General features: G+C 40.7%; 1 protein-coding gene across 5 annotated transcripts in view; it reads left to right on the forward strand.

Annotated features, from left to right (window-relative positions):
* syngap1a (synaptic Ras GTPase activating protein 1a) overlaps positions 1-14,431 on the forward strand; it is a 158,367-nt gene that overhangs the window by 108,412 nt on the left and 35,524 nt on the right. For all 5 annotated transcript variants that reach the window (XM_053482427.1, XM_053482443.1, XM_053482435.1 and 2 more), the window contains 7 exons: positions 4,278-4,399; positions 7,936-8,089; positions 8,646-8,744; positions 12,276-12,515; positions 12,670-13,005; positions 13,287-13,431; positions 13,802-13,946. In XM_053482427.1, the coding sequence (XP_053338402.1) occupies positions 4,278-4,399; positions 7,936-8,089; positions 8,646-8,744; positions 12,276-12,515; positions 12,670-13,005; positions 13,287-13,431; positions 13,802-13,946 (1,241 nt within the window). The remainder of the gene's footprint in view (positions 1-4,277; positions 4,400-7,935; positions 8,090-8,645; positions 8,745-12,275; positions 12,516-12,669; positions 13,006-13,286; positions 13,432-13,801; positions 13,947-14,431) is intronic.

Raw genomic sequence — 14,431 nt, forward strand, 5'->3', positions numbered from 1 at the left:
ACAGCGGACCAGTAGCATAGCGACTGCCACTTTACACCACATGTCGGCTCGCATTTCACAGGGAGAAAATTCAGATTAAAATCAACACCAATCCACTGCATTAGATGCAAGTCAGACCTGAGTCTAAAAGAAGAATTAGACTCATGCAGGGATTTGGACTTTATTGTAATTCAGTGATTGATTCTACACCCTAGAATGTTGTTCTCAGTGTGGGGAAAACTTGATGGAGCGTGGAGAGAGATGCGAAACTAATGAATGTTCTTTGTAGAGAGAAACCTGTATGAGTTGTATAGTCTATTTTCAACATTTGAGAAAAACACTTTATGAGGCACAAAAATTAACACGTTATTTCTGTTAGCCCTTGTTACTTTCAAGGCCTAGATTATTTGGACTAATTCATGAAAAAAAAACAATGAGGTTGACACTCCTAGTGTGGGTTTAAGTTTGTATGTATGAGATAAGATGTGAAATATAATCCGCAAACGCGACTAGCAATGCGTACGAATTCAACTCAAAATTTAGATTTAATGCATGATTGCGTCAGATGGGGAAATCTATTCTAGAAGTTGAAAGTATCTAAACTCTGTAACGGAGAAAAACACCTGCATGTGCAACTTCCCGGATCATTTTTCTTAATATTTTCTCAGGCTTTAAAGGTAAAATCAATTCTAACCATTGAAAAAAATGTTGTGAAATGCATGCTCTATTTAATAAACACACTTGAATAGGGTCAATAAACTCATTTGCTGAGTTTGTGGGGTTGCGTTTTTCGACAGCCGTGTTTAGTCGGTGTTCTAGGTACAGTAATTATAGCTGACACCTGCATGACTTTAAGTAGAGGCGGTGGAAATTAGTAGATAGCAGGTGCTTTTAAACACGCAAAGCCGAACCGCAGTGTTTTTTTTTTTTTTTGATACAGAGATAGAGAGAAAAAGAGAGTGAGAGGGGGGGTTAGAGTGGGTGTACAATATCTATATAAGTGCTCAAGACAGAGAGAGAGAGAGAGAGAGCGAGAGTGTAGGCAGAATCTGAGTATGAGTCACCAAGACAGAAACAGCAGCAGTGACTATTATGTTCATCTCCAGTGCTATCTAGTGGTCATTTATAGATAAAAAAAAAGGAAGAAAAACACCTCTAGTGTCATATTCAACCTTGAAGTGCAATTTCACTCAACCAGGTTACGTGAGTTCAAATGAGAATAAGAGATTCCCTGTAAACAAATCAATTAAAATGATCAGCAATAAAGAAATAAGTGATGAATATTTATCCTATAAAATCTAATATTTGTTTTACTTCTTTTACTTGTTTTATTCCAATCTGATCATAAAAAAGGTCTACACACTGCTGTTCTTTTTTGTTACACAGCAGCAGTGTTTGTATTTTGCTTAATGTGGTTTAATACGACAATAAAAGACTGAGATTCTGATTTACTTAAGGTGCATTATGTCTGTGTGTGTCTATGTGTATGTGTGTGTAACATGACATGGAGACAAGATAATACCCGTTCCCGCAATACATGCAATTCGATGCAGTAACAGGACTTACAAGATGATTATGGCTTTCTGATATACTGTGCCTCCCGACATAATGTGCTTCCCAGTTTTGCATGTTTGTCCTTATAAGCATGTGATTTGGTGATCTTCTGTGAAAAGTGTAAAATGCAAAAGGAAAGTCAATGCAAGTAGAATAATTTAGCACCTTGAAAGTTCTGTGACATGCAGACAGTTTTATACTGTTCTGTAAGTTTTACTTGATTATCAGAATATCTCGGTATAGTCTTTGTATCTTAAAAGGCGAATGAGGCGCTGGGTTCCTGATCAGAGAGTTGGAGGGTTCAAGCCTCGCCACTGGGTCCTTGGGCAAGACCCTTAACCCTACTCCACCCCCCCACCCCCAACCCCCATGCAACCCAGCCTGTTTGTGGTCCCAAGCCTGGCTGGGAAAAGTAAGGGACTTTGTGTAAAACCTGTGCCAGATCTTCCAGCTCAAATTATTTGATTTGGCGAGGTACAAAGGCCAAGAAAAAAGTCTCTGTATACTAAAATGAGTTTTAAAACTCTGTTAAAGTTTAACCTCAGCAAAGTTGTTTTTCATCGCTCCGGTGATCTCGGTTCTATCTTGAGCCCAATGTCTGTGTGGGTTTCCTGAAGATTCTCTGGTTTCCTCTCACCTCCCAGTCCCATGCCAGTGGGTGGACTGACTACACTAAATTACGGAATAGGTAATAGGGTGTGAATAATTGTGTAAAGATGGATAAATAAAATACATATTCATGCAGTTTAATGCCAAAATAGAAACTTTAAAAAGGCTTTCTTTAACACATACCTTCATTTACTTATTTTGGGGCATTATTTTATTTTGCTATAAACCTTATATATATATATATATATATATATTTTTTTTTTTTTAACAGCTTTTTTTTGTTTTTGTTTTTTTGGAGAAATCTGTTTGATATCTTAACTCACCACATCTATTACGATGACACAAAAAGATCATTTACACGTTTCACTTCACATGAGTCATATTAATATTCTGTGTAAATCATCTGGATCGCGGACACATTTTTGCACACAGTAGAAAAAGCTATTTTTATGTGGGAGGTTAGTAAATCAGTGCCTGAATATTTCCTAACCATCACCACATACTGTAGCTGTGCATTTCTCAAGTGTCAAGCACTGACATGGTCACTAGTAACTTCAGCTTGCCAGTTAGAAGCCGTGTATCTTTAAAATAAATGATTTCGCCTCAGTGTTAATCTTTATTATCAGAGAAACCCTGTATAAAATCTCAGACTATGTCTTTCCATGCTGCTTCCCCCTTCTGTCCTAAATGTCAAACCATCTGAGATTCAAAAGCTTAACGAAAAGAAACGAAAAGCCTTTTATTACTTGTATAATTGCATGAGAGGGTACCGAAATTCATATTAAAATTCTGAAACTGTGTGCATTTTTCATCCAGATAATGTGCCAGAATTACTTTATGTGGTCCATTAACACCATTGTTTCACAAATCACTTATAAAATAGAAAAATGCTCCTATTTACAGGACTGTTCAAAATTTCTCAGCCCCCTTATTCCTTCATATTTTGCTTTCAAAGAGCCGGGCTCTTGTATTTTTTAATATACATACAGTAGTCACACCGTGCCAATGCATTAAAGCATACTGTACATAAATACCATATCAGTCCTGGACTGGCCCCGCCAAAGCCCAGATCTTGCATTCGGGCGGCGAATGTACATCTCCTGTTTCTGTGGCAGCTATTTTTTATTGGGTCTGGTTGCCTGCTCGATAACCGCTTGTGTTTAAGCACTTTGGGGTGAATGGCCGTGCTGAAGGGTCCTACAGTGCAGTGGCGACCCGGAGGCGTCAGGGACCTCCTGGTCTGCAGTTCAACACCTTAACCACCGAGCCACCCCTGGCCCCCATGTACCTTATAGCACATTGAAAATTTTTTTATTATATCCCAGTTAGGAGGCTGGAGTCAGAACACAAGGTCAGCCAGGATACAGTGCACCTGGAGTAGACAGGGTTAAGGGCTTTACTCTAGGACTCAACAGTGGTTGTGCTGGGGCTTGAACCCCCAACATTCCGATCAGTAATCCTTCACCTTAGCCATTCGAGCCACCACTTTTTGGTATTTTGGTCCGTCTATGTGCTTTCAGATATAGCCGTAATTTCTAAGGCAGTTACTTAAGGGGTCGGGTTGCCAGCTCGACACCCATTTGTCATTCACACGCAATTTGAGAACGCCAATCAGCCTAACCTGCATGTCTTTGGACTATGGGAGGAGTACCTGGAGGAAACCCATCAAGAACCGGAAGAACAAGCAAACTCCATGCACACGGAACAGGGACGAGAATCGAACCATTCACCCTGGCGGTTCGGCGACCACTGTTTCAAGAAAAACAAAAGAAATTACAAGAAAGCTTGCCTAAGAGAGTTTAGGCTGTGTTGAAGAATAAATAATTGTGTTCATACCAAATATTGACAGTATATAACAATGCTTTTAGTCTCAGGTACAATTTGTGCAGTTTTATAAGAAAATTGACTGCTATGTTTTCTGAGCATCCTGCAGAACCAGACGCATACTATCTGAAGACTTCAAATGTCACCTGCTTCTTTTTGACATCGCAATAAATCACTGTACAGATAGTACAGATATATAGTGCTTAAGCCATTAGAACCCAGTATCAACTTCTACATTACTTCTAATTTCCACTTTTCTCTCTTTTAAATTGTGTCATGTTAATCTAAACTCTTTGCTTGTGTGTTTTTAGAGTTTTCTTAGCCGCCGTCTGAAAAGCTCAATCAAGCGAGCCAAGAGCCAGCCCAAACTTGATCGCACCGGAAGCTTTCGCCACATGATTCTCCCACGATTCCGCAGTGCTGACCAGGAAAGGTAGGCATGCATAATTTTACACATACACACAAACACACATACAGTACATAACACAACCAAACATACAGTAGCCGAGGGAGCACGAATAGGACTCATACTGAAATCCTCTTAAGGGCATCTTTCCTGAATAATTCCATCCATCTAGGAATCTCTGCAGGTCAACCAGGGACCATGGAGGCCAATGGTAAACTTTGTATTTATTCATATTTTGTATGACCTCCAGTCCACATTCACACACACTACGGGGCGAATTATTTGAACACCAATTAGCCTAATCAGCATGTCTTTGGACTGTGGGAGGGAACCCACCATGCAAACTCCATGTGCACAGACTCAATGGGGAAATGGAACCCAGGACCTGGAGGTGCAAGGCAACAGTGCTTACCACTAAGCCGCCCCTGAGTAATCAGTTATTAGAAATCTTATTTCCGTCAGTGTGTTCTAAAGCCCTTTAAGGAGGTCTTGAGTTTTAAAGACCTCCTACAGATGAGCCTAGGTGGTCTGTATGCCCACTGGGAAGGCATTTACACTGGCAGTAGTGATAGGAAAAATAATGTAATCCTCATTGTGAATCTACATTTAGACTATAAAAACCATGGACATACGCAGAGATTTGGTATTATTATTATTATTATTATTATTATTATTATTAAAAAGTGACTGCAGTACCAAACATTTCCAATAAAGATATTTATTTGCAAATATATTAAGACTATGTATGTTTAATCAGGTACAGTAGATCTTTATTGTCAGCACCACCATGCTGTATAAAGTGCGAACTACACAGTAATGTAACATTTCTCAACGTACAAGACATATCTATGAAACAAGTATAAATAATGGATGATGCAGGCTAAAGAAATCAAAATGCACCACAATGTAAAAAGGATAGTTTTATATTCAAATCCTCACCTCACTTGAATTTTAGCCCGAGTCGATTCAAGGTTTCTCACCCTAATTGACACGACAGGCTGTGTTGTGCTGGAGTGGTGCTCATTTCCTGGTCTCCTCCGCTAGTGCGTGACATCTGCCTGTCATACGGCAGAGCCGGGGGCTTTATCCCTAAGCTCCTTCAAGCCTGTTGAAGTTCATTATAATGGATGAGTTCCTAGCCATATACCAGTACGGTTGGAGTTCACGCTGTCATATTGCTCGTGGGGCGGGTACAAATTTTCTATACTCAATGATTCAGTAAAAAATATATAGAAATAAATTTATATTCAAAATTTCTATATCGTTGTCTTATCGCTCTGAAATGTCTTGAATTACCAGCATTAGTTATACTATTAAATAATATATAAAATTCTAAGAAAAATACACAATATATATACCACTTAGGGCACAAAGTGGGGGTGACTTAGGGCACAAAGTGGGGGTACACCCTGGACAGGGTTCCAATCCATCGCAGGGCACACACACAAATACACTCAATCACACAATATGGGCAATTTTGGAAACGCCAATTAGCCTAACCTGCAGGTCTTTGGACTGTGGGAGGAAACCGGAGTACCCGGAAGAAAACTCACTAAGCATGGGAAGAATATACGAACTCCATGAACACAGAGGAGGGAATCGAACCTGGCTTGCAATTGAACCCGGATCCTGGAACAGCAAGGCGACAGTTCTGCCTACATGAATATATTCTTCTATAAATTCATAGATGAGTTCCAGTGAAACTGTACTGTTAAAAAGAACTTGAATATTGAAACGTATTCAAATGATTAATGCAATTGTAAATATTTTTAAATGTCCATATAATTGCAGTACAGACATACATTTTTTGGTGGTTTGACTAACCCAGTACATGGCTCGATGTTTAGCTAACGTTGACTGACCCTGACAATTAGGCATTTTTTTTTTAAAGTTACAGTTAAATAAGAGGGTAAAAGCAAGAGAAAAAAAAATACATTTTGGGTCCAGGTCCGATTCCTGGCCAGGTTTGATTCCCACCTCTGTGTGCATGTAGTTTGCATGTTCTTCCTCTGGCTACTCCAGTTTCCAAAGTCCAAAGACATGCAGATTAGGCTAATTGACATTCCCAACTTACCTGTTGCTTGAGAATGATTGTGTGTGCCCTGTGATGGTTTGGCACCCTTGTCTAGGCTCTACCCCCGTGTCATGCCCTAAGTCTACTGGGATAGGCTCCAGGCTCCCCGCGACCCTGTACACAGAATAAAGCGCTATAAAGTATGAGGGACTGAGAATTCTCTGATTTTCAACTAGAAAATATAAGGAATAAAAAGTTAGTTTTTTCTTTACTTGTTTTGGTGGAATTTCAGTTTTACCTCAATTCAATCGTTTGATCTCTCTTTTATGAAGGCTTGCTACCCGAGGCCTTTAGTTCATATTTGAAGTCACGGTGGGGTGCTTCTAGCTTTAGATTTTTTTTTGTTTGTTTGTTTGTAGAAATTTTAACTTTAGTAGGTTTGGGAGGTCTATATACAATATAATAAATATATATTTTTTATATATATTTTTTGAATAATAACCATCAAGATCATTGTATGAAGTCCTGTATGAAAACCTGCTGGATTCACTGTAGCTGCGCATATAGTAAAAAATAAAAAAAAGACTCCGACGTCTGCAGTACTCAGGTGTCGCTCACTCGATCCATGCCTGCTTGATTACTTCCTGAACATCATGTACAGCCGGGATCTGTAACTCCATTCCTGGAGGGCCGGTGTCCAGGACAGTTTGTATTTCGCCAACACCTTAATACACCCACTGAACCTGGTAATTAACAGATCAGTTGAATCAGCTGGGTTTGAAAAGAGAAATCACCAAACAGTGTGGCCTTCCAGGACTGGCGTTGTAGAGCCCTGATGTGCAGAGATTCACCAGATAGGCGAGAACTAATTAATGACATCACCAGTTTTGTGAAGAGGGAGAACTATAATACTGTACATGGCATGTGTTGTTTTAATACTTTTGGCCACCACCGTATAATCTCTCTCTCTAAAGCTGGCATTTCTCATTTTTCTGTCGCTTCATGCTTATTTTTTTTCCATTGATGGTAATGCCTGGTCAAAGCCTGCTTTGACTCATGTAATCTAAGGGAGCGACAGACCTCCAACTTGACCTGCCAGTCAGTATCCCTTGATTTTTTTGTCTTGAAATAGCCCAGAAGGACGGTCTTTTTTTAGAACTTGAAGTCTGGTCGCTCGCGCCGTCTAGCTTTGTGTGCTGCGCTTAATTCCTTCCCCTCCCCTCCCTCGGATGCTGAGTGCAAGTAAAGTTCCTGTCTGTAACTCTCTAACTCTGTCTGATGTTTTACTTTGAAACACCTCCACCTCTAGGCGGAAATATTCCGCGGCTAAATCCCGGAATGATCGGTCCTAACGACGCCACTGGCCTTGAGCCATGTCCAAGACGATCACGAACTATTGTTTGACAGTTCTGCTCATTCAGGCACTAAGATTTAATGCACAATAAGAAGCAGCAACATCACACCATGATGAACACAAGGGGAACCATTAACTGTTTAATGGTTATAGCAGTGTTATTAGTCTTTCTTTTTTACGGCTCTCTTGCTGCAGGACACGTCTGATGCAGAGCTTCAAGGAGTCGCATTCCCACGAGTCTTTGCTGTCGCCGAGCAGCGCGGCCGAGGCGCTGGACCTCACGCTGGACGAGGATGCCATCATCAAGCCCGTCCACTCCAGCATCCTCGGCCAGGAGTACTGTTTCGAGGTATGTATGTGTGTGTTTTTGGTTGCTAGAGAGAGAGAGAGAGAGAAAGAGAGAGACATTTTGCTTTTGAAGCTATGAGTCATGGATTGACACCAAATTGACGGTAATATTAAATAATCCATATAGATTTGATATTACCGACAAATATTAATCGTAAAAGTCGTGATTGCATAAGTATCCACCTCCTTGTTGCTGTTCCTGGAGTTTGTTTCTTAGAAAGCTACTTAAACTAACAGCGTCATAGAGACCAAGTTGAGATTTCACAACAAGGCCAGAAGAGAATTCTGGAAATGTACCATCATGGTTTAGTTATTTAGTTAAAAATAACTCTAAGCATAAAACATCCCACAGAGCACCGTAAGAGAGCTATTAAAGAAAAAAAAAAAAAAAAACACGAACAAATATGAGACAACCATGATTCAGCCTAGAGGAAGCGGCACACCAAGCGTCAATGGCCACGGATAAATGAGAAAACGCAACCAGGAGGCCAATACTTATGCAAGGCGCTGTAAACAAGACCTTTTGCCATGTGTGTATGTATGTGTGTGGTCTTTAGGTAACAACAGCTTCAGGCACGAAGTGTTTCGCCTGTCGATCGGCTGCCGAGCGGGACAAGTGGATTGAGAACCTGCAGCGAGCTGTTAAGCCCAACAAGGTAGGATACGTGGGTGGCTGGCTCTCAGGCTCTACAACCGAGTCCAACTGTGAAATGTATCCTAGATATGTGTTATTGTGTGTTGTTATATAATTCTAATGCTTTATATTTTACATATGCTATTAGGTTGTTAGTAGAGTCCAAGTGAATGGTGGAGGAAGTGGAGTTTTCACAGTGCTAAATGGGAGGCTATAAATTTCTTTTACTATCAACAGCTGCCTTTAAGCACCAGGGCAAAGCAAAAGAAGGGTTTTCCTCATATGTACTGTACAGCAGTCAAGTCTGTGGACTATACAAGCTATGATTATTCTCTCACTCTCTATACTACTCATCCTGTACAGGGTCGCGGGAGGCCTGGAGTCTATCCTAGGGGACTTGGGTGCACTAGGTGGGGTACATCCAGGACAGGATGCCAATCTTTTGCAGGGCACACAAGCATGAAATCATAGACACACTTTCACACAATTTGGACATGTCATTGAGCCTAATCCTTAGCATGCCTTTGGATTGGAGCGAGCAGCCAAGGTACCTGGAGGAAACATGCTAAGCACGGGGAGAACATGTGAACTCCACACGCACACAGACCTGAAGGTGGGACTCAAACCTTCAACCCTGGAGGTGCGAGGCCACAGTGTCCACTGCTGGATGTTTGGGCAAGACCCTTAACCCTACACCCCCTACAACTGCATGCAGTGCCAGCCGTAAGTGCAGGTGAAAGAATAGAAGGTTGCGCCAGGAGGGGCCTCTGGCATAAGATGTGTGCCGGATCTTGCAGATCAGATGATCCGATGTGGCAACCCATAGGATAAAAGAGACAAGAAAAAAAACAACACTTTGTAAAGGTTTAGTGACAAAAGAAATCCTGGGACTGAATGATGAAGAGCTTAAAATGCTTAACTGTTAATAACTATATAGCTTTACCTAAGAAGGTTAAACATGGCAAGTTTTGTTTTATCATGGTGCTTCATACTACTTTTGACTACACGCATGATGTTGTCAACTTACTGGTAAGACAATGAAATGTAGGTAAATTAAATATTTGAAAAGGTTTATGAAAACAGAATTTGTGCTATACAAGCGTGTCACACTTCGACAACTTAAACATGCTAAGCACAAGAGAAGCACAATATGAACTTAATGCAGTCTTCTACAATATGGCATGGACCTACAGTACCATGGTCATAGCCTGGAGAGGTCATTGTGAGAACTTCATTGACATCGCAGTGACATCCTAAAGACGACTCAGTCTGGATGCCATTCAATCTTTCCTGTCGGTCCCATGCTTGTAGTATGCCGGTTAAGTCACCAGTGAGGTTACTTTCGCCATTAACTGGTCAATGCTCTCGGTACTATAGCCTTATTAAGTTCTTTCTACATCCTCACTAGGCTTTCTTAAAAACATTTTTTTAAAAAGCGTGGCAGCTTAATGTCAGGGGAGACAATATTTCATCCTTACCAGTTTTTCCAAGTTCTTATTACGTTCACCCAAATTTTGAGGACATGGTGGGAACATGGTTCAGTGTGACAGCGTCTTAACCTGCGGGAGTGTTGTGAAGTGGCCTACAATCTGAGGACTATGTGTGTAAATGTCACAGCCACCTGTCAAAGGGGCAGTCAAAAAGAGCACATAGGCCATGCGGTTTCATTTAAAGGGATGGTCTTACTCTATCCTGACTATCAGAGTGATATTAACCAACCATAAACATCAATGAGATAATGAATGTGGTTATGCGTACAGTACTGTGAAAAAGTCTTGAGCCGCCCCTTATTTCTTCATGAATGAAATTGTAGAACATCAATTTAAAAATTGCTTGTACTGTAACAACATGAGCTGCAACCTTACAGTATTTCCCCTTTCGTCTGTTCCAACCACTCAGCATTCAGCATCACCACCGGCCTGATCATCTGTCATCATCTCCACCTGTTTCTCACCTGTTCATGCCTTAAGATAGATGATTTTAATCTTTACTGATTCATCAGTCACTAAAGCTAGTCAAGTACAGGCCAAAAACTCATCCTGCAGGAAGCCTGGGGTACTTTTCCTCAAGACTGCATTAAAAATAAAAGAGAGTCTGCCCTTTGGAAGCAAAGAGGAAGAAATTAGGGGTGTCTTAAGACTTTTGATCAAAATGGGGGATGGGAGTGGGCAGTTGTTTCCCACCAGTTATTATCCAAAATATTATTAATATTTAAATAATAAATATAATAAAACTTATGGCATTAACATTAACAAACTTTTTAATGAAGTTACCAAATAGTACACTTTATAATTTGTAAATGCAAACGTAAATAAGCGGTAATAAGTAACAAGCTCTCCACCGTACAGACGTGAACTTGGTAAAATTGCCACTGGTGAAAAATTCACACCTGCCTTCCCTGCAGCAAGAGGAATAAAACCTCTGATGTAACACACTGTAACTCCTAGCAGGACTAATGCACCTCAGAATGAACGATTTTTTCAGGGAAAAGAAAAATGAACTTCTTGGTATCAACACCGCTTAAAATTTAAATAGCAAAGAAGGTTGCGATGACAGTATAGCAGCTAATTAACTCATCTGTTAGAAAAGTGATTTGATTTCGCGCAGCTGTTTGCTACATTTATTGAAAAGAGAATTGGGGCTAGGACTCATTAGCCAGTGTGATTATTATGGTTCTTGCTGAGTAAAGACTGTAGTCTGATAAAATTAGTCATGCTGAACCTTGAATGACCCTAAAGACGCTTTAGCAATAGGTGTAAATTATGGGTAATTTCCATAATATCCTAGATTATTCCAGAATATTGATGCCGCATAGATTTAAACAAAGTGCTATAGTCGATAGCTTTGTATTGTCCTTTATTAGCCTTTGTTATGGTTATGTAGGTGCACTTGAAATACCTCAGAACAAGCCAAGCATGAGTTGGCAGCTTTAGCTGAGTCTCATTAAAAAGAGCTGCCTGATGTGTTGCATTTAAACTAGGAATGTGGCAACAGCTGGACACTGAGTGAATGCTAAACTCTTTTGGTCGCACATGCAATCATAGTTGCTGTAGTAGACCCCTTTCCTTAAAAAATAATAATTTAAACCACAAATAATTTGTCTATAATCAAGTGTTTTTCTTGCTATTAAATTAATAGCATAAACTGGTCAGTAAGGGAAAGTTTTCTTTGTGGCATCCCAGACAGGCAAGGTACAAAAAGGAGTCAAATTTAATAATCGGTGGTCGCATCTCCATGGTCGGGGTTCCATTCCTACCTCTGGTCTGTGCACATGTTTTCCTTGTGCTTGGTGGGTTTCCTCCGGGTATCGCAGATCAGGTTAATTGCCAATTCCCAAATTGTCCATAATGTCAGTATTTGTTCATGTGGGTATGCCCTATGACGGATTGGTACCCTGTTCAGGGTGTACCCCACCTCATGCCCTAAGTCTCCTGGGATAGACGCCAGGCCCCGCCAACCCTATACACCGGATAAGTGGTATACAGAATATGTAATAAGTGCAGTTTACACAAGCTTTATCTTATGTTTTGGTCATTTTGACTAAATGATGCAGGATAACAGTCGTCGGGTGGACAATGTTCTTAAATTGTGGATTATCGAGGCGCGGGATCTTCCACCTAAAAAGCGCTACTACTGCGAGTTGTGCCTGGATGACATGCTGTACGCGCGCACCACCAGCAAGCCTCGAACAGACACGGTGTTCTGGGGTGAGCACTTCGAGTTCAACAACCTCCCGGCTATCCGAAGCCTGCGCCTGCACCTGTACAAGGAGACGGACAAGAAGAGACGCAAGGTCTGAGTTATGACAAAACATAATTCTAATATTTTTATTTATGGATAGTATTAATATGCTGATACAAATGTATTTTATTTGGCAGCGTTGTAATGGATAAGTATCATAGTTGTACTGTTGCGCTGTACTGATTGAGGATGTGTGTTTTTGACAGGAGAAAAGCACATATCTCGGCTTGGTCAGCATTCCCATCTCGAGCATCACAGGTCGTCAGTTTGTGGAACAGTGGTACCCAGTCATCCAGCCCAGTGTCCTTGCAAAGGGTGGAGGTGTGGGCAGTGGAAAGGTCATTAATGCCTCACTGAGGCTCAAATCGCGCTATCAGACTATGAGTATCTTGCCCATGGAGCTGTATAAGGAGTTTGCAGAGTATGTGACGAATAATTATCGCACTCTCTGTGCTGTCCTGGAGCCACTGTTGAGCGTGAAGAGCAAGGAGGAAGTGGCCTGCGCTCTGGTGCACATCCTACAGAGCACCGGCAAGGCCAAGGTCCGTGAGTGCACTTCCTCCTAAACTTTGCACCATTTTGAGTTTCAGAAATAGATAGTAGCAGGGGTAATTACCTCAGCTCTTCAAAGACTCGTTGGGTTTTCTGGAAATGAGTTGAGAGGATAATTTTTGGAAATCAGATTAGTCTTCCTTTTGTTTTTGATAAACTTCTACACCTGAAATCTCTAAGCAGATCATAAAGTCTAAGCTGTTTATCATTTTAAATGTGTTGGGCACAAGTTACGGCACTAGGTTTGAGAGGACTTGTGTTTGTTGTGCAGGATTTTCTTTCGGACATGGCATTATGTGAGGTGGATCGATTCATGGACAGAGAGCATCTCATCTTCAGGGAGAACACACTGGCGACCAAAGCCATAGAGGAGTACCTCAAACTTGTTGGACATCGCTACCTTAAAGACACCATTGGTATGTGGTTAGGGTGGTGATAATTATCATACCTAGCTTGGTCTGACCAGACACAACATTATAGCTTAAAAAAATCTAAAATATTTAATTGTCAGTTTAGACAAACAATAAAGAAACTTGGAATTAACTTTCCATCTGGCAATTATGGTATGCAAGCTGGATCAGCTCAGTCTGCTTGGGCATATCGTACCTGTTTGGAAAAAGCTGAATTTTTCAGTTGAACATGTAAGAGATTTCTGAATTAAAACATGATGCTGGTGATGATGCCCTATTACTCATTGAGGAATTAAGCATGGGAGGTTGGCAAGAATTATGTTAAGGGCATTGCCCTTGTTAATAATAGACATGATCTGTGTGTGTGTGTGTGTAGGTGAGTTTATTCGTGCACTGTATGAGTCAGAGGAAAACTGTGAGGTGGACCCCATGCGAACCCCACCTTCCATGCTCCCAGACCACCAGGCTAACCTACGCATGTGCTGTGAACTTGCACTCTGCAAGATCATCAACTCCCATTGGTATGTTATTCCCTACAATCTCTTTTTTTCCCTTCTGCTTCATGTTTTTTTTTTTCTTTTCAGGCCAAAACATTTGGCCAAAGCTTTTAGCAATCTTGAGACTTTTCAGTCTACTTGATTTCTGCTGATCTATCCATTCCTACCATTATCTACCCTCACCTTATTAAGTTTTTACCACAGTCAGCAATCCAGGTCAAGAAATTTAAATTGACAAGAACAAGGGCTGTTAAAAGATGGAAGGACAATGCTGAGAGACACCCAGACTCCCATCAGTTTCACTGTCTGCTGAAATTATAATAACAGATTAAACATACAACGTTAAAATCAAGATCCACATACCACACTGAAGGAATATCCATTAAACTCATTTGTTGATCATGTAAGAGTATGAAAACAGATTAGCAAGTCAGGTGGTTATGAGACATTGGATTGCTAATTTCATTTTCATTTCCATGGCAACTCATAGGATATTTATAGTCTTCTGA

This window comes from Clarias gariepinus, chromosome 2 (assembly GCF_024256425.1).
Source record: "Clarias gariepinus isolate MV-2021 ecotype Netherlands chromosome 2, CGAR_prim_01v2, whole genome shotgun sequence".
In the NCBI taxonomy this organism is placed as follows: domain Eukaryota; kingdom Metazoa; phylum Chordata; class Actinopteri; order Siluriformes; family Clariidae; genus Clarias; species Clarias gariepinus.